This window comes from Musca domestica, unplaced genomic scaffold (assembly GCF_030504385.1).
Source record: "Musca domestica strain aabys unplaced genomic scaffold, Musca_domestica.polishedcontigs.V.1.1 104, whole genome shotgun sequence".
NCBI classification, from domain to species: Eukaryota; Metazoa; Arthropoda; class Insecta; order Diptera; family Muscidae; genus Musca; species Musca domestica.
Genome location: NW_026712121.1, coordinates 1,535,227 through 1,557,024, shown reverse-complemented (window position 1 = coordinate 1,557,024; position 21,798 = coordinate 1,535,227). Strand labels below are relative to the sequence as shown.

General features: G+C 36.2%; 1 protein-coding gene across 2 annotated transcripts in view; it reads right to left on the bottom strand.

The window, feature by feature from the left end:
• The window catches only part of LOC101901423 (uncharacterized), a 53,540-nt gene extending 36,793 nt beyond the window's left edge, over positions 1 to 16,747 (bottom strand). Inside the window, exons 1-2 of one of the 2 annotated variants that reach the window (XM_059128395.1) lie at positions 16,730 to 16,747; positions 9,045 to 9,439 (exon numbers count right to left, since the gene is read on the bottom strand). In XM_059128395.1, the coding sequence (XP_058984378.1) occupies positions 9,045 to 9,178 (134 nt within the window). In that variant the 5' untranslated portion in view covers positions 9,179 to 9,439; positions 16,730 to 16,747. Of the gene's footprint in view, positions 1 to 9,044; positions 9,443 to 16,729 lie in introns of those variants that run through there. The other variant, XM_020036973.2, reaches the window with a different exon arrangement.
• Between the last annotated feature and the right edge of the window lie 5,051 nt (positions 16,748 to 21,798).

The window sequence follows — 21,798 nt, the reverse complement described above, 5'->3', positions numbered from 1 at the left end:
CCAAACCTACCCAACTCCGTCCAGAGGATCTATGGCTACAGCCCATAAAGGTAGCAGAATTCCTAAACCTGGACATTGAGGAAGAACCGGATTAATCAGAAAAACAACAGAACATGTAAAACTGCTACAACAACAACAACAACTATAGAAAGGAGATATTCAAACAGACTTCTTTAGGTAGGAGATGTGCTCTAAAACTATGAGATCTTCAAAAGGAGTTCTATACCTTCAAGGGTTTTTTTTTATAAAAAGGCGATATACGAAGGGTACTCTACAAATGGGAGGTCTTCTATAAATAGAAGATCCCTACAAAATCTTTTGACTTGTTATGATGCCGTTAAATTGGAGGATTTTAACATGTTTTGAAAACCAGTAAGGTAGGATTAAAAGTCGGACGGGACCAACCGGGACCGTTATATATTGGTAAAAGTTTATATTGAGAATTAATATGAAGTGGATTGTACCAATTGTAAACCTTTTTTTTTTTGAATGCTTTGGAGTAGATAAAATTTGGAATCAGAGGGAACTAATATATGGGATGAATATTCAACTCTGAATCGATTTCCAGAAAATTGAGGAAATTGTACCCCTCGTACCAAAAAACATTGCTATAGAGAGTGCATAGTATGACTTCGAGAAGGATAACATATTAAAGTATATATTGGAGCAATAGATATATGTATAGGAATCCGCTTTTGACCAAATGTGATATTTGCTTCCATGATAAATTCAATTGAATGTTCAAAAATGTCGATATCGATTAGATAAATAGACATTTCTCTTTCAGGAGGTAAAATGCTCAGAAAGAACTAGTATGGATTTATAGACAATTCCATTGCAAGATGTAGCTAAAATCATCAAAATATCGAATATAGGGAGGTACCGTTATATGGGGGATATAGGATATCCTGAACCGATATAGCTCATCTTGAACTTGACCTGGATGCAGACAAAATACTGATCTGTGCAAAATTTTAACTTCCTATCTTTATTCGTTTTGATTCTAGCGTGATTACAACAGAAGGACAGACGGACATCTTAGACTTGTAAGCTGATCAAGAATATATATACTTGGTTGGGTCTAAAATTATTTTTTCGATTAGTTACAAACAGAATGACGAACTTAATATACCCTCCATACTATGTATGGTGGATGGTATAAAAATTACGGACTTAAAAAATGCATCTCAGCAAAATGTTACCAACCTACTTCATCATTTCGTTCGGAGCTAAAGAGATTTCCACAGACAGGCAGCGAGACAGACGCACGGGTATAGTTAACTCGATATAGAATCACATGCTGATCAAGAATATATATACTTTGTGGAGTCTACAATTTACATTTCGAGGAGTTACAAACGGAATGGCGAACTTAATATACCCTCCTATTATGCATGATGGAGGGTATAAAAATAAATGGATTTCAAGTGATCTTCATTCGAACATTCAAAAAGTGAGGAAGATGAGGAAATTTACCCCTCTATTTAGATAATTTGCGATGCAAATTTTCGTTACAGGTGTTTTAAATTTTGCTCTACTCTCTCTCTTTTTTTCTCTCTCTCTCTTTCTTTCATAATCTACAGCGCTTTTCTGTAATTAGTGAAAAAAATGCTTCTTGTCACCCTTTAAAGATTTATTTTTACCCATGGCGAAGGGCATTAAAAATTCGTCTCGGCCGAAGCTATTTCTTATTCTCTTTCAATTTTGCAATAATTACGCACAAATGAAATTATGTGTGAAATAGAGAATGCGATTTGTACCTATCGTTGAAATCCTCTAAGGAGAGGGGGTTTGTAGCTATACATTCATAAACACGGTAGAATAGATGGGGCGTTTATTTTTTTCATTATTTCTCACCGGCTTTTAGTAGTGTCCGACATCATCTGTTCGTCGTCTAGTATTGTTGTTGTGGTTCTTGTTCTCTTCAATTCAATTGTAGATTAGTTAATTAAATTTGTTGATAAATGATGACGTCGGAGGGTGTGGGGGTTGCTTGTTTGTCAGATGAATACATTTTGATGATAATGGATTGATATGCCGCTTTCTCAGATATGTATGTGTATGTGTATGTACATATGTATATGTAAATATGTAAAACAGTATTTGTATTGAAATTATAATCAGCAGGTGTTGTATTGCAACGCGGTATGGGATATCAGAGTTTATCACATGTCAGAGGTATAGCAGATTAGCATTGGAAAAGTGAATGCAGATGGGGAAAGGTTTAAGAGAATGTAAGTATTGACGTCATGAAGATACATAAGGAAGTCCATTCCATTCAGTTCAGGAATAGGATTAAGATTTTTTTTGTGCACCAATCCTGGCAAATTGTTATTAATTTTTTTTTTTTAATTTTGGAGTCATGTTTTTCCAAATCTGGCCTAAATTTTTCCATAATTATAAGAAATGAGAAAAGTACATTTAGTTAAAGAGAATCTGACATATACAGGGAGAGATGAATAAACTGCAACCAACTTCAGGCTGCTGTCATTTCTAAGCCACTCGTCCGACAGCTGTTAAAATTATTCCAGTGACAGCTCATTATATTTTTTACAAGCGTACAAAAGCGTTTTCCTGAGAATTTTCCAGAAAACAAATTATTCATGATGGAATTCAAGCGTGATAGTGTGATTTCTTTATATTTTTGGCTGGAAAACCACAAGTTGCTATCGTCAGAGCACTCCAGCATTTAAATGTGAATAAATCTTTTGTGTCTCGTACCATTGCTTGTTACCACGATACTGGTAGCGTAGTCCAACGTCAAGGATGTGGACCGAAGAAAACAGCAACATCAGCAGAAATGGTTCGAAAAGTAAAGAAGCGACTTGATCGAAATCCGCATTGCAGTGGCCGAAAAATGGCTCGTGAGCTGAACATATCGCAATATTCCATTCGGCAAATATTGAAAAATGAGCTCGGGGTCAGGCCATTGAAATTGCAAAAATTGCAAGAACTTACACCGCAACAGAAAGAAAATAGACTCAAAAGAGCTAAAGAGTTGCTTCGCTAGGCAGAAAATGGTGAACTGCCGAATTTGGTTTTCTCCGATTTTCTCGTTTTCCAGCAGTTTGTAAACAAACAAAATGATCGTGTTTACTTGCCAAAGAGGTCAGCTGAAAACGTGCACCTTCGGTTGGCCACCAGAACTCAAGCGCCGGCCATGGTGATGGTGTGGGATGCCATAACAGCCGAGGGTCGCTCTCCGCTTGTATTATTCGACCGTGGCATCAGATTAAATACCGAATATTATCGCGAAAATATTCTGGCGGGTGTAGTAAAGCCTTGGGCACGCAAACATTTTGGCCGCAGACCTTGAACATTCCAACAGGAATCAGCACCATCGCACTCAGCTCGCGCCAATGGTTAAAAAAAAAGGGGTTCCTCACTTCATTTCCAGCGCACAATGGCCACCAAAATCTCCGGATACCAATCCGTTGGACTATTGTGTCTGGAGTATTTTAGAAAGCAAGATTTGCACTAAAAAATACCAAAGTGCCGATCACCTCAAGCAAGCGCTTGGCCGGGAATGGGCCAAAATGCCGCAGACCAACATTCGGGCAGCATGTGAAAGCCATAATTCGTGCCAAAGGTGACCAATTCGAACAAATCTAAACTATTTCTAAAATTCCCGACAAAAAAATTATGGCGTTTGACTTTGTTGCAGTTTTTTCATCTCACCCTGAAGTATGTTCATAATAGAAAATTTTGGCGGGTAATGATCAGGAATAGCTGTGTACAGGCCTGGGCACGCATGAGGGGTAAAATAAATGATCAGGACGTTAGTATAAGTTCAAAATTACTTCCACTTTACTCGCCTACATTATTAACCCAAAGTCAATAAGAGCCTTTAATGACCCAGAAGAAGCACTCAGCTAGAATAACCTGCCGCCAGGTTGATGTAAAAATATTCTGTAATTTTTTTCGTTAAAAGAAACCCACACACACGACAAAAAACACTTAACGTTAAACGACGCACACACACACGTTGAGTACATAAATATTTTCCCCATAATTAGTAAGATTTTCATCTCGGTGACAGGGTAGCCTTTTTCCGTGTGTATGTGTGTGCGTACCGACCGTACTCTTTCCCTTTCTACAGCCAGACCCAATGCAATGGTTTTTATTGCACACATACGTTTTTTAAATATGTGTATTTAAATGTGGGTGGTTAGACGTGACTATGTGAAGCTAAGTTGGGGGTAAGGTGGGATTGGTAGCTGCCGGTAGCTACATCACATTTTCAGAACATGAATAACTAAATACTTGTCTGTTGGCTGTCTTTTTTTTTTTCGAAAAAGAAAGCCATTAAAAAGCGAAACAGTAAATGATTTCCTAAAATAAAAACGTTATGATGAAGTGGAGAAGGGAGGATGATGATGATGATGACAATTTAGGTCAAAATGCCGGATGACAAAAAAAAAACACAAGAGAACACAAAATGTAGCAATGCATTTACATTGTACCTTAATAGACCTCATGAAGTTGGCACGTTGGGGTGTGGGGAACAAAAAACCTAAATAAACGTTTAAAAGCACACAAGAAGATCTACCGATCTTCCAGGGAAGTCATAGAGATTTTCATGGGAAGATCTATAAACCTTCAAGGGTCTATAAACCAATGGTAAAACCAACAGATCTTCAAAGGAAGATCTACAAATTTTCAAGGGAAGATCTGGAGATCTTCAAAAACTAAGTTGCAGGTCTTTATCTCCAGAAAGATCTGCAGATCTTCAAAAAAATCTTTAAGGGAATATGTGCAGATCTTCAAGGAAAGATACAGGGCCCACAGATCTAAAGATTTTCCCTTTTTTTCTTCAGGAGAAAATTTCAAGAGAAAATCTACAGATCTTCAAGAGAAGGTCTACAGATCTTCAAGAGAAAATCTACAGATTTTCAAGAGAAGATATTTAAGAAAACATATACAGATTTTCAAAGGAAGATCTACAGATCTTCAAAAATAGTTCTACACATTTCCAAAAGAACCTCCGAGGGGAAGATCTTAAAAAGAATATCAATAGGTCGTCTTGGGGAGATATACCGATTTTTAACAGAAAATCTACAGATCTTCAACAGAAGATCCACATATCTTCAAGGGAAGATCTACAGATCTTCAATAAAAGATCCACATATCTTCAAGGGAAGATCTAGAGGTCTGTAAGAGAAGATCTAGAGATCTTAAAGAGAAGATCTAGAGATCTTCAAGAGAAAATCTAGAGATCTTCAAGAGAAGATCTAGAGATCTTCAAGAGAAGATCTAGAGATCTTCAAGAGAAGATCTAGATATCTTCAAGAGAAGATCTAGAGATCTTTAAGAGTAGATCTAGAGATCTTCAAAAGAAGATCTGGAGATCTTCAAGAGAAGATCTGGAGATCTTTGAGAAAATATCTAAAGATCTTCAAGGGAAGATGTAGAGATCTTCAAGGGAAGATCTATAAATCTACAAAGGAAAATCTACTGATCTCCAAGAGAAGATCTTTGAGGTCTCCAGGGGAAGATGTACAGATCCGCAAATATTCAAAAGAAGATCTACAGATTTTCAAAGGAAGATCTTCAGATTTTCAAAGGAAGATCTTAAAGAAAAGATCTACATATCTTAAAAGGAAGATCGGCTGATCTTCTAAAGAAGATCCACAGAGAAAATCTACAGATCTTCAAGAGAAGGTCAACGATCTTCAAGAGAAAATCTACAGATCTTCAAGAGAAATTCTCAGATCTCCAAGAGGAGATCCATAAACCTTTACGAGAAGATCAATAAATCCTCAAAGTCAGATCTACAGATCTTTAAGTGAAAAAATATAGATCTTAAAAAGAAGATCTACTTCCCTTGAAGATTTGGGGATATTCACCTGAAGATATGTAGATCTTTCCTTAAAGATTTGGAGATCCTCTCCTTGTAGATCTTGCTTTGAAAATCTGCAGATCCCCTATCGTAGATATTCTTTTAAAGATCTGTATATTTTCCCTTGATCTTCTTCTTTTCTTTGGGAGATCTTCTCCTAGAAGATCTGTACACCTTCAAAATTTGCATCTATTTAAATGAAAATCTACAAATATGTAGAATATCTTCCTCTCCACCCTAATATATCAAACAATTTTTTTGCATACAGTCAAAATTCTTTGAAAGAAAAGCGAAAATGCAAAGAAAAACATGTAAATGCGTCGTGTCTTCAGCGGTACATTCATCTGTGCATGATGATGATATTGCTTGTTAATAAAGTCAACAGCCGGACCACATGTGTCGCCATGAATAGGAAAAAAAGAAATTCCGGAAAATTCTTTTTGGACAAAAGTCTGGCTAATGGCCAAATGGAAGATACAGTTAATACAATGTTGACATCACAAAGAGATCTTCAATAATGTGTGAGATGGGCAAAAAAAAAATATTGTAACCACAATTTTTTGATTTTTTTAAGGAGTGGGTTATTTATGTGGATTTAAAAAAAAAAATGTGATTCATGGTATAATATTTAAATTTAATAAGATGTAAGTAAATAATTACGAAAATTAATTAATGCTAAAAACATAATACATTTAATTCTCAAAACAAGGATATATTTAATGTTGTTCAATTCATTCCAAAATAGACTGGGCCATGGTCTGTTGTGTTAATTTTGGTGTCAGTGTTAATTTTGGCGACCGAAATATGCCCTCAGTTTATCATCGTTGTATAAATTATTTAGTGGTCTCCACTGCTCAATGCAAAGTCAATATATCCCGGGTTCAAGTATACCTGGGCGTTCAAGTAAAAAATACACACTTATAAAAAGTGTTGACCGCGTGGTATTTACTTGTTTTCTTTTAGAGAAACATACTAGTTTAAGACTACACTTTTGGACAAGGTCAAAAATATCAGTCGTCTTAACCTACAGATGTATATCCTCAGCCAATGTTCTATTATTTAAATATTTTTCGTCTTCTATTATGATTATTCAAATTTTTGATCCTCTATGGAGTAGTTTCCGAAGGAATGGGCCAATAGTGACCATTTCGTATTGGATCTAAATAAATATGATATAAATATTGCGACGTGACAGTTTCGGACTATATTTCTTACTTCCTTCACTTTATATGAGACAAGTGATAATTTTTAGACAATCTTAAAATGTGCGTGAGGTACAAGATGTAGCAAGTTATGACAGATAAAAGTATTGAAATTTGCGATCCTTTTTGGGTGAGATACCAGAATGGGTACCTCACCATCTTCACAACAGATCTTGTGTTCGTAAAAATATTTGTGTGTGTGAACGTTGAAGAGAGTTGAATGCTTATTCGCTTTCTTTGAGCGTTTGTTTTTCAAAATCTTAAACCCTTTGTGGAGGAGGTACCAGAAGAAATGGTCCGATCCCTCCCTACTTTACAACAGATCTTATGTTGATAGAAATATTGCGATGCTCCAAGTCCGAATGGAATCGGATGTTAATTTCGCGTTTTATGAGCTACATGGATACTCAAAATGTTGACCCGTTGTGGGGGAGGTACCAAAAGGAGTGGACCGATATATTCCATCTTCATAGTAGATCTTGTGTTTATAGAAAAAGTGGGATGTCTGAAATATTAAGAGGTCTAGATTCTTATTTCAGATTTTACAATCGTATTGGTTATTTAAAATGTTGACCCTTTGTTGAGGAGGTAGCAGAAGGAATGCCATCTTTATAACAGATCTTGTGTTGATGGAAGTATTTCGATGCTCCAAGTGCGAATGAAGTCGGATGTTAATTTCGTGTTTTGATATTCAAAATTTTGATCTTTTGTGGGGGAGGTACCCGAAGGAGTGGATGTTATAAGATTTATAACTATTCAAAATGTTGACCATTTGTGGGTGAGTTATTTGATGGAGTGGACCGATATTGTCCATTTTCGCATCCGTCCCTAGCACTAATGCAAATATAAGGATTTGCAAAGTTTGGAGTCTAATCGGATTATCCTTGCTGTTTCTGTGGAGTATCATATATATTTTTTTTAATATTTCCACCTTTTGTGGGTGAGGTACCAGAAGGAGTGGACCGATATTGTCCATTTCCGAACTCGATCTATGTTTGATAATAATTTATTTGTGGGTGAGTTATTTGATGGAGTGGACCGATATTGTCCATTTTCGCATCCGGCCCTAGCACTAATGCAAATATAAGGATTTGCAAAGTTTGGAGTCTAATCGGATTATCCTTGCTGTTTCTGTGGAGTATCATATATATTTTTTTTAATATTTCCACCTTTTGTGGGTGAGGTACCAGAAGGAGTGGACCGATATTGTCCATTTCCGAACTCGATCTATGTTTGATAATAATATTACGATGGACGATTTGGATCAAATCGGATACTGAAGAGTTATCATGCGCATCAGCCAGCCATCCAGACGGACGCACATCTCTAGATCGACTCCAAATGTCCTGAAATGGATTTGGTCCAAAGAGACCTAGGGTCTAAAACTGTTATTTCGATGAGGCACGTTTTGGCCGTATCAAATGATATATACCCTCTCTAGCCATATGGCTGAGGATATAAACATTGGTTTGTAAATAAGCAGAATTTTAGATTTTGGAGTAAAGATCATCCTGAAGTATTGCAAATGTTAGAGTTTGTTACGATTTATGGATTTGAGGCCTCATTGGACCGTACTTTTTCAAAGATGCTGCAAATCATAACATAAGTGCGAATGGTGAGCACTACCGAGGGAATGAAACCTTATTTCTTTTTTTTTTGCCCAAAGCTTAAAAACCTAACTTGCATGACATGTGATTTCAAGAAGGCGGAGCCGCATACGACGCAGCACTTGTAAGAATGGACTTATTGAGAGGCGAGTTCGGTGAACATTTGATTTCACCTTCGGGACCGATCCATTGGTCGCCTATTGACCATCTATGTTCTAATATCAAACTGCTAATGCATTTTTATTGTTTTATACCTTTGTTAATACAGACGGATTACCGAAGGCTAATTTCCGCAAATATCAAACGATATAATTTGGGATCCAAGCAAATGCCATCAAATGTTAATAAAATGCACCTATTGTTCATAATTTTAACATAAATACAATTTTAACTTACCATGTTAATAATCCCACGGCGACCAGTACAGCTGCAGTCCCCTGGAATGCTGGACTTTTGGGTAACTCCTTTAGCTGTTGCCACTTACTATCCAACTGTAAGCGATTGTTTATAGCAGCCTTTATCCTTTGCATGTTGACGGTTTTATGAATTAATTTCTTGGGGAAATTTTTTGTAACAAAATTTTCTCAAAATATTATTGTGCTGATTTTTTTTTTTTTTTTTTTTTGGTTTGACTTGTTTTCTTATTCTTTTGTTTTGTTTTTAATATTTTTTCACAATAAAATAAATATTATTGAGACAAGATGTTTTGGACAAATCACTTTTCTTTCTTTGATTTTCTCAAGGTTTTATTTGTTTTGTCGGTTTTTAAACCCCATTTGAATTTACACGTTCTGCTGGGAAAAAACAAAACAAAATGAATTTTAAATGAACAACAACAATAATAATAAAACAACAACAAGATCACGCGAAAAACAGTTCCAAAATATACAACGTCACAAAGAAATTGTTTTTTTCTTTCATCAATGGGACAAGATTTTCGAAAGCCATTTAAAATCGGGGAGGGGGAATATTTTTGGCGTCTGAATGAACTGCAGGCGAGGAGAAGAGAAGAAGCATGTTCCAATTTTTCTTTTTTTTTTTTCCTGCTAATGCCATACTTTTGTATTTTTGTCTATTTTGTTTGATGTCTCGTGCTGTTGTGATTTTGTTTTCCTTTCTATTTTTGAAAATTTGCAAATTTTTTTTCGTTGGACGAGGGGAAATCCTCACCATCCGCATTTTCATCGTCATCGACTGGCGGCCCAAAAGAACATCGACATCAGCACCGCCACCACCACCACCACACGTCATGTGAATTCGCAGTGTGTTTTTTTGGGTGTTTTATTCATTTCTTTTCCTTTCAAATGGCACTTTACCAAAAACGCAAAAAATATGAAATATTTAAAACGGAAAAGGCCCAAGTTTAGCCCCACCAAAACAAAAATGAAAAAACAAAACACACACACAACAAATGTGTCATTTCATCGACATGAATATGCAATAGAGCAATGTTTTTTTTTTTAAATATATAAATAAATGTTTGCCCCCCATCTTCTAATGGACAATACATTTTAACAACACAACACCCTTAATAGTCCTTTCCTTGAAATCCTTTCAAAATCGTTTTTCAAACACCCAATAAATATTGACAAGAGTTTACGCGATGCGTACTCTTTACGCAAAAGGTTAAAGTGTAAACACTGGGGGTTTTCATGTTATTCCTTTTTTATCAATTTAGTCATTTAATGTTGTTATCCTTGGTCAAAGGACACCGCTGAGCATTTATTTTTGTTTTACAAGTTTTTTTTACAACTAAACAGTCGAGCAACAAATGAGAGAAGCTCAAGGTAAACTCAACTGAAAACACTGGCAATGAGCAAAAGAGGATACCAACAGTTATTTAAAATAAAAGAGCGAGAGGGAGGGAGAGAGAGAAAATGCGTGGAATAAAAAGAGATTATGATGAGAGTTAAATGAATTCAGTGATGTCAACATGGCGATTTTGTCGGCAGATAGGAGAACTCAGTTTTTTTTTGGTATGCCATTGAAGGACCAATATTACCGTCCCTTTGCATGCAATTTTAATTTATCAATAAATTGGCTCTCTATGGAGTAACTATGACATCTAAACCTGAAAGAACAAGTTAAATAGTACAAGTCGGTTTTTGCCCAGCCTTAAGTTATAATTATGCTGAACTGCTGACCCTTTATTGGAGAGGTTCTGAAGCAGTTGGCCAATATTGTCAAATTCGTATCTGACATAAGTCTGATAAAATCGTGTCATATTTTAACTATATCATCTACTTCCTATAATTTTTATGAGACATGTGCAAGTTGTCCCTTTTTTAATATGAAAATATGCGTGAGGTACCAGAGGACCGAAATATTCCACTTCATCTAACACAGTTCAATATTGGTATGTGCAAAATTTAAAGGAAATCGAACATTTATATCCAATTTAATACGAAATCATAAATTCCGATATATTCCTTATTCATCTCAGATTTCTGGTTGAGAAAAATATTTAGGTACAGAAAGTTATATAGAATCACTTTCACAAGCTATGACAGATATAGGTATTGTAAATTGTGACCCTTTGTGGGTGAGGTACCAGATGTGGTTGACAAATATCTATCATCTACACAAAAGATTTTGCGTTAGCAAAAATGTTTGGATGTGTGAAATTTGAAGAGAGTTGGATGGTTCTAAAGCATTTTATGAGAGTTTTGCTTTTCAAAAATTTCAACCCTTTATGGAGGAAGTACCAGAAGGAGTGCGCCGATATATCCAATTTTTCTACAGCAGATATTGTACTAGTAAAAATAATGTCAGGATGCTTATTTCGGATTTTATAATCGTTTTGGTTATACCAATTTTTGGTCCTTTGTCGGGGAGGTACCAGAAGAAAATTTCCGATCTCTACCAGCTTCATAAAAAATCTTGGAAATATTGAGATGTACCAAGTCTGAATGGAATCGGATGTTAATTTCGGGTTTTATGAGCTTCTTGGGTATTCAAAATGTTGACCCTTTTTGGGGTAGGTACCAGCAGCAGTGGACCGATATGTGCCATCTTCACAGCAAATCTTGTGTTAGTAGAAATATGAAGAGTACCGGATACTTACTTCGGAATTTATAACCGTTTTGGTTATTCAAACTTTGACCCTTTTGTGAGAGAGGTACCAGAAGAAATGGTCCGATCTCTACCATCTTTATAAAATATCCTATGTTGATAGAAATAGTAAGATGTGCCAAGTATGAATGGAATCGGATACAGCTTTGTGGACCGACATTGTCATCTCCGAACTCGATCTAAATTTGATAATATTACGATACACCAAATTTGGTCCAAATCGGATACTCCCTTCGAGGGTTATCGTACGTATCAGCCAGCCAGACAGACGGACGGACGAACATCGGTCAAAATATCGAATATCGGGGGTTACCGTTGTATGTGGGCTATTTTTTCAAGGGGGTAAAGTGCTTAGAGTGAACTTCTGGTAAGAATTTTTAGGCAATTCCATTGAAAAGTGTAGCTAAAATCATCAAAATACCGAATATAGGGAGGTACCGTTATATGGGGGATATACGATATCGTGGACCTATGTAGACAATACTCTTCCAGGAGGTAAAGTGCTCAGAAGGACATATCGTGGACCGATATAGCCCATCTTCGAACTTTATCTGCCTGCAGACAAAAGACTAATTTTTGCAAAATTGTAGCTTCCTATTTGTATTTGTTTTGACTCTAGTGTGATTGCAACAGAAGGACTGACGGACAGGGCTTAATAGTCTTAGAATTTTACGCTGATCAAGAACATATATACTTTATTATGTCTAAAAAAATTATTATTTCGATGAGCTACAAACGGAATTACGAACTTAATATACCCTCCATGCCCTGTATGGTGGAGGGTATAAAAAATAAGACACCTGTTTTGGTGTTTTTAATGTTTATATCGTAAAGAAACCTAAATAGAGGGTGCAAGTTCCCGCCTCTTCCACACATTTGCCAATTTTCGGATTAAGATTCCTCGGAATCAGAGAATTTTAGGAATATACTGTCTTTGGCAGAAAAAAAAAACTACAAAATAACAATTTACGGGCAGCCCGATGCTTTGACAGCCAACAATTCTAAACCAAACTTTTTTTCCTTCTTAATAACCAAAACACTACCTGTGATTTAAATAGCGTTTTGCAAGGTTTTTCCGCACCACCACCCTCAAGTTATTGACCTTACCAACGATGGTAATGAAAAAAAAAGAATACAAGGAATGAAAGGGGGCAATGAAATTAATCGACTTCTTGTATTCAATGACAAATCCGCAGCAACATTGTTGTGGCCGGGTGATTCGTAATGGCACATAATGCAAATAAACTTTCGATTTAAATTGAAAAGAAGGAAAAGAAACGCAACACGAAACACCACAAGGCAATAAACAATCACTGAACAATGAGAAGCAAAAGAAGAACAAGAACAAGAAACAGAAACGTCATTTAGTGCTCGATACCATTTTGCCATTAATTATTTTAAATAAAACGCAATTGTTCTGACTTAGAGTTTTCTAAAAAAATATATAAATAAAATATTGCAAAAAGAACACAATGATTATACTAAGGTCTTGTTTTTTTATTTTCATTGGAGAAAATATACCAAAATATTTAAAATAAATGATAAAAATAAATATTGCTTCCATCGTACATAGCTATGTTGTTTTTCTTAGACATTTCAATTGTTTTTTCTCCTTTGTTTGGGAAATTTTGTTTTCATTTGTTTTGCGTGTTTATTTCTGCTTTAATGTTTTCGCCTCGAATATTTTGTTGTTTACATCCCTTTCCATTATTCGGTTTTCGAAGTTATCTACATTTTGGCAATACAATTTTACTACTAATCCAGGGTTTATTATTATCTAATGTTCTCTTTGACTCTCCCGCTCTCTTATTATCCTTTTTGTAATTTTTTCCAACCTTACTCTATAATTTTTCTATTCTCCGTTGATGGTCTCTCCCCTTCCATTCTTATACATACAATTAATGCTCGTAGGAAGTGAAAACGTGTATTACACTGCACCGTCTCTCTCACATTTTCTCTTCAATAGTGTTCGTATCCTTTTATAACCTTCCTCTATGGATTTCTCATTCACAGCTGTGATAGAATTTTGGCAACTCTTTCTTTTTGGAAACGAACAAAATTGTATTTTCGGGTTATTTTTTTCAGATTTTTAATTAGACAATTGAAGATTTCTAGGTCTTCTCCATAGCCTACATATCGGCCAGTAAGCCTATCTGACAACCAAGTTTACCATCATCAAAAGGCTGTAATTTACCTTAACTGCATAGAAAATAGGATTCCCATTCCCTATTTGAGGCCACCTTCTTAATTCTCTCATTAGATATGTTCCTTTTGACCGAATATCTGTCGAACAAAATATTTGATTATTCTGTTTTTCTTGGTATTAAAATAAACATTGTGCAATCCATTTGTAACCATCCTCCATAATATGGAGGCATAGTAACTTTGAAATATCGATCTACGGCTACTCCTAATTCTCGGACTTCATTTTCAGGTTCTTTGCAGGAGTGAAACTTCCTCTGAAAAAAGGTTTATTCGTAATCCCTTTATCCATTTTAAAATCCATCATTAATATTTGGATAATATTCGCCCGAAAATACCAAATTCAGCAAACTCAGTAGCCATAGCTGGAAGTGTATACGAAGTTGTCGATTGGGCGCCATTACTAGTACCTCAGACTGATGACGTATGAAACGACTTGAATGTCTGAAATTATTGCTCATGACTTTGTCGACAAGAAGACTCAGGTACTTCCCATACAAAATATTTATGGTCAGAACACTTCGGTTAGCATTAAATTTCCGGTTTGGGTCTGATCGAACCCTATTGAAATTTGGTAAGAATTGATTCAAATTTTGACATAACTCCCATATATATCTTAAAACGATTTCGGGTTAATTGTGCACCAAATGGCATTGGTCAGTCCTAATGATCGGATCAGATTTGGATATTGCTCCTATATGTATCCGATATCAGCTTTATTGTGCACCAAATGGCTAATATTTATGTATATGTTACGTCTTCGTGTCACCCTCTTTAACAATACCTCCCCATATTCGGTATTTTGACAATTTTAGCCACATTTTGGGATTTTAAAAATTATATCGGCATTTTCAGCGGATTTTTTTAAGTATTTTTATCCTGATTTCGGGAAACTATTTTTTATTTTTATAAGCCTTCCAACGATACATATACTGCCCATATATATCAGGTAAGTGGATCCAGGTACAACCCGGGTCTTGAACCCGGACTTTTGGTTCAAAAATGTGGGGTCCCGGGTCCATTTAAACGTGAATAAATCTTTCGTATCTCGTACCATCGCTCGTTACCGTGATACTGATAGCGTAGCCCGACATCAAGGAAGTGGACGGAAGAAAACAGCAACATCAGCAGAAATGGTTCGAAAATAAAGAAGCGACTTGATCGAAACCGGCGTCGAAGTGGCCGAAAAATGGCTCGTGAGCTAAACATATCCCAATATTCCATTTGGCAAATATTGAAAAATGAGCTCGGGGTAAGGCCATTGAAATTGCAAAAAGTGCAACAACTTACACCGCAACAGAAAGAAAATAGACTCAAAAGATCTAAAGATTTGTTTTTCTCCGATGAGAAAACATTCGTTGTGCAGCAGTTTGTAAACATACAAAATGATCGTGTTTACTTGCCAAAGAGGTCAGCTGAAAATGTGCACCTTCGGTTGGCCACCAGAACTCAAGCGCCGGCCATGGTGATGGCGAGGGCCGCCATAACAGTCGATAATCGCTCTCCGCTCGTATAAATCGACCGTGGCCTCAAAATAATTGCCGAATATTATCGCGAAAGTATTCTGGAGGGTGTATTAATGCCTTGGGCACCCACATCGCACTCAGCACGCGTCACCCAAGAATGGTTACAAAATTAAGGTTCCTCGCTTCATTTCCAGCTTACAATGGCCGCCAAAATCTCCAATCCGTTGGACTATTGTGTCTGGAGTATTTTGGAAAGCAAGGTTGGCACTAAAAAATACCGAAGTGTCGACCACCTCAAGCAAGCGCTTCGCCGGTAATGGGCCAAAACACCGCAACATTCGGGCAGCATGTGACGGTTTCATTGGCCGTTTGAAGGCCATAATTGCTGCCAAAGGTGATCAATTCGAACAAATCTAAACGTATTCTAAAATTTGACGCTATTTCCGACATTTTTTGCTTTAATTCAATAAAATTAAAAAAAAATTATGGCGTTTGACTTTGTTGCAGTTTTTTTTATCTCACCCTGCGTTATATCTTTAGAAACTACTCAAGAGTTACGATCATTTAATAGGTATATTTATTTGTTTTGGCTAGGACCTCGATTGCAATCGTCAAATCCACTAAATTCTTTCTATGCGAGAGCAGATTATCATCCTTGATTACTGAATTTGCTTAAATATATCGAACACCTCTGAGTAAACGACGTGAAATCATTAGATTCCATGTAAAATATAAATAGCAACCCTTGCACAATGGAAAAAACTGAAAAACTAAAATAAGACATTAGTGGTTGGGCTAGGGGGAGGGGGGAGGGGGGAGACAACAACCTAAAACACACACACACATCGAGACAACATGACATAATATTTAGGTGGGGGGTCATAAACATTGTATTGGATTTCTTTTGCTTCTTTTTCCTCCTCCTTCTTGGTTTTCACTGCTCTACCAAGTGGTATCCAATAAATTTCTGAACCGAAAAAAATACTAACACACCATTTCCTTAATTAATTCAAAAGGAAATTCTCATTATTTGGTTGTAATAAATGAATGCAAAAATTTTAATTCTTTGTTTTTCGAGTGATTTGTTTATTTTTGTGGCAGGTATTTTCCAATATTTATTAAAGAACAATAATAAAAATTGTTGAGATTCTTTTTTTTCGTTTTTGGTGGCGAGGAGGTTTGTTTATTCCAAATACCAAAAAGTATCTTTTGTTTGGTTGTTTGGATTGGTTTTAATTGCACTATTTTTTCGCAGTTGAGTTTGTTGTTGTTAGTATTATTGTTATTAATAGTCGAAGGTTTGTTGTTGCTTTTTTTTCAATCCGCTTCTTTTGTACACACAAGAAATACAAACAATCTTTGCAATAATATTGAATATGGTTTTGTTTTACTTTGTTGCGTTGGTTTTTTTCTTCAATTAACTCGATATTACAAAAAACAGAAAAAAGAATCACACTCAGCACTGAACCACTACTAAAAACAATCCACCAGAACGACGGACAACGTTGTAATACGCTCCAATATCGAAAAATTACTGATTGTCATGCGGTGTATTCGGATGGGATTTGAGTTGGGCCCCTTCATTCGGTTGTTTTTTGTTTTGTTTGGTACATTGTTGATGGTTGGCGATTTTGTTTTTGTTGCGCTCGCTCATTGCCTCTCTCGGAGAACAGCAATAGAAGCAGAAGAAAAGAGAGAGGGAGTAAATACAAATGTAGTCGGTGTTGCCAATAATGAGGAATTTTCCCCAAAAAAGGTTGTTTTTTTCAATGGGGAAGAAAAATGCAAATCGTTTACTTGGGGATTTGATCAGGAATTTAAACAAAACTAGTAAAAATAAGGAAAGAGCGTAACTTTGTATACCCTCCATGAAATATTATAATGTTAAGTGAATAATTAGTTTCCTTGCCGTGGATATACAGGGTGAGATTAAAAAAAAAACTGCAACAAAGTCAAATGCCATAAGTTTTACTTTTTATACCCTCCACCATAGTATGGAGGGTATATTAAGTTTGTCATTTCGTTTGTAACATCTCGAAATATACATTTTAGACCCCACAAAGTATATATATTCTTGATCAGCATAAAATTTTATGTCGATTTATCAATGTCCGTCCGTCTATCCGTCTGTCCGTCTGTGGAAATCACTCTAGCTTCCGAACGAAATGAACTAGGTTGATAAAATTTTACTCAAATGTGTACTATGTCTGCGGGACTTTTGGTATTGAAAATGTAGGTCCACGTCTTCGTATAGCCCCCATATAACGGTACCTCCCGATATTCGGTATTTTGATGATTTTAGCGACATTATTTACCGGAATTGTTTCAAATTTGGTATTTGACGTCTTTAATAGATACTACAGCATAAAACAGAAAATGGGTCATGTAGGTCCACGTCTTCGTATAGCCCCCATGTAACGGTACCCCCGATATTCGGTATTTTGATCATTTTAGCGACATTATTTACCGGAATTGTTTCAAATTTGGTATTTGACGTCTTTAATAGATACTACAGCATAAAACAGAAAATGGGTCATGTATGTCCACGCCTTCGTATAGCCCCCATATAACTGTACCCCCCGATCTTCGCTATTTTCATGATTTAAGCGACATTATTTACCGGAATTGTTTCAACTTTTGCATTTGAAGTTCGTAATGAATACTACAGCCTATGACGTAAAATTGTCTGTGCAGGTCCACGTCTTCATATAGCTCCCATATAACGGTACCCTCCGATATTCGGTATTTTGATGATTTTAGCGACATTATTTACCGGAATTGTTTCAAATTTCGCATTTGAAGTTCGTGAAGTTCGATATTGCAGCCTATGACAGAAAATTGCCTGTGCATTATAAACCTTTTTTTTCAAGTTTCGCATTTGAATATTGTAATAGCTTGTGACAAAAGTTGCCTATGCAGGTCCACATCGTCGTATAGACTCTAATATACGGCTACATTAGGTATTTTCAAGATTTTAACAGATTTTTAAGGGATTTTATTTATTTATTTTTTTTTTTTGAAGATTCTTAAATTTGTATCAAATGGTGGAAGGTATTCAAAGTTCGGCCCGGCCGAACTTACAGCTTTTTTACTTGTTTTTTTTTTTTTTTAAATTTTATTGAATGAAAGCAAAAGTTATTCAAATTTTAGAATAAGTTTAGATTTGTTCCAATTGGTCACCTTTGGCACGAATTATGGCCTTCAAACGGCCAACGAAACCGTCACACCCTGCCCGAATATTGCTCTGCGGTATTTTGGTCCATTCCCGGCGAAGCGCTTGCTTGAGGTGATCGACACTATTTTTTAGCGTCAACCTTGATTTCCAAAATACTCCAGACACAATAGTCTACTTTCGGCCAAGCGAAACAACTCTTTAGCTCTATTTCCTTTCTGTTGCGGTGTAAGTTCTTGCACTTTTGAATTTCATTCGCTTTATCCCGAGCTCATTTTTCAACATATGTCGAATGGAATATTGCGATATGTTCAGCTCTCGGCCAGTGCGTCGCGGGTTTCGATCAAGTTGCTTCTTTACTTTTCGAACCATTTCTGCAGATGTTGCTTTTTTCTTTCGTCCACTTCCTTGACGTCGGGCTACGCTACCAGTATAACGAGCGATGGTACGAGACACAAAAGATTTATTCACATTTAAATGCTGGAGTGCTCTAACGATAGCAACTTGTGCTTTTCCAGCCAAAAATATAAAGAAATCAAACTAGCACTCTTGAATTCCATTACGAATAAATTTTTTTCTCACCAAAATGCTTTTGTACGCTTGTAAACACTTGAATAATTTTAACAGCTGTCGGCCGAGTGGCTTAGAAATGACAGCAGTCTAAGGTTAGTTGCAGTTTTTCATCTCACCCTGTATATTTGGAAATTTTCTGGAATCTGTCCAGCGGTTTTTGAGACATAATATAGAAGAAGAAGATGTATAATTCTTGGGGGAAACATTTTTGTATTTGTGAAGGAAAGACAAAAACCTATTGGCAACACTCTGCTCCCTGTAAAGAGCATGATACACATAAATAGAGAGGGAGAGTAAATACAAATACAACTCGTTTCTAGGGAGTGAGAGAAGTCGTTCATTTGTTATTTTGTTTTTATTTCTACGTTTTACTCTTATTCGCCCATTCAGTTTGATTCATTGTTTGAGCGTTGTTTATTTATTTTTCGCTTTAGTTTTTACCTTCCTCATACATTTAATTTTGCACACAAACGCCACTAGTTTGTTGTTAAATTTTATCTTTTCTTTTATTCATTTCTATTGTGGGCTTAGTGCTCTACTAACTGTTGACGTTTATGTCAACAATTAAAAGGGAGGGTGAGGAGATTACTTGCAGCACTGAGAGAAATTCTATGTGAGTTTCTACGAACACCCTATTTTAGTTCAAAAAATTATTTGCTATAGTGTTAGGAATGTAACTGATGGATTTCAATTGTTTTTAGTCATTTTCCGTTAATTTCAAACATTTGAATTGTTACGTATATCCCTAAGCCGTAACTTTATTTGGAATCAGTTTGCTACTCAGATATGTAGCTTCTTCTATGAACATTATAGACAAATGTAAGAATAGTATTAAGAGAACTTAAGTTTGTTAAGGTATATACTAAAAGTACCTGAAATAACCTCAAGACCATAGGTGATATCAGGCATTAAAATGTCTGGCTCATTCTACGTTTAATTCGTAAAGGTAGATATAAGTTACAGCATAAATTTTACGCAAAGAGGCATTATGGTACCTAAAAGAAAGTCCACAAGATATTTATTCCTGCCTAAAAATTGTATTCATACATTTTGAGCACACGTGTAAATAAGAAGCCGGAAAAGACTTACATTAAACTTTGATAAGTTAATGAGACAACAATTTTTTTAACGGTCCTATCAACCTAATTCCGAAGACTACTATTAACATTAATAAATTAAAGTAAAATAATTTATTAGCAAACTTTAAGGTACTGCAATTATTCCAGTGACGGCTCATTATATTGTTTACAAGCGTACAAAAGCATTTTGGTGAGAATTTTCCAGCAAAAATGTTACTCGTGATCGAATTCAAGCGTGAATTGCTCTAACGATAGCACTCCAGCATTTAAATGTGAATAAATCTTTTGTGTCTCGTACCATCGCTAGTTACTTGTTACCGTAATACTGGTAGCGTAGCCCGACGTCAAGGAAGTGGACGAAAGAAAACAGCAACATCAGCAGAAATGGTTCGAAAAGTAAAGAAGCGACTTGATCGAAACCCAAAAAATGGTTCGTGAGCTTAACATATCGCAATACTCCATTCGGCAAATATTGAAAAATGAGCTCGTGGTAAAGCCATTGAAATTCCAAAAAGTGCGAGAACTTACACCGCAACAGAAAGGAAATAGAGTCAAAAGAGCTAAAGAGTTGCTTCGCTTGGCTGAAAGTGGTGAACTGCCGATTTCGGGTTTCTCCGATGAGAAAACATTCGTTGGCCAGCAGTTTTTAAACAAACAAAATGATCGTGTTTACTTGCCAAAGAGTCAGCTAAAAATGTTCACCTTCGGTTGGCCACCAGAACTCAAGCGCCGGCCATAGTGATGTTGGGGCCGCCATAACAGCCGATTGTCGCTCTCCGCTCGTATTAATCGACCGTGGCATCAAAATAAATGCCGAATATTATCGCGAAAATATTCTAGAGGGTGTATTAAAGCCTTAGACACGCAAACATTTTGGCTGCAGACCTTAGACATTGCAACAGGATTCAGCACCATCGCACTCAGCACGCTCCACTCAAGAATGGTTACAAAATGAGGTTCCTCGTTTCATTTCCAGTGCACAATGGCCACCAAAATCTCCGGATACCAATCCGTGTTTGGAGTATTTTGGAAAGCAAGGTTGACACTAAAAAATACCAAAGTGTCGATCACCTCAAGCAAGCGCTTCGCCGGGAATGGGCCAAAATAATGCCCTGCGACATTCGGACAGCGTGTGACGGTTTTATTGGCCGTTTGAAGGCCATAATTCGTGCCAAAGGTGACCAACTCGAACAAATCTAAACTTATTCTAAAAGTTAATGCTATTTCCGGCAATTTTTGCTTTCATTCAATAACATTTAAAAAAAAAATGTAAAAATGATGGCGTTTGACTTTATTGGAATTTTTTTCTCAACCTGTAGGTTTGCTAAAAACATTTCCTTTCTAGCCAAACCAACCTAGTAAACACCTTTTCAAACCCTTTCTTTTATTTTCTATATTCCCTTCTATTACATCTCTAATTATTTTTCCCAGGATGAATACAATAAGCCAAAGGCCTCCGAGTGAAGACTCCAGCGCATCCATAAAACTAGTCAAACTATCTCGTAATAGAAGGAGCAGAATTTGCTCTTTCAATATAAACTAAAGCTATGAATCACATTGGATATAATCAGAGGCTACTGCAGAGT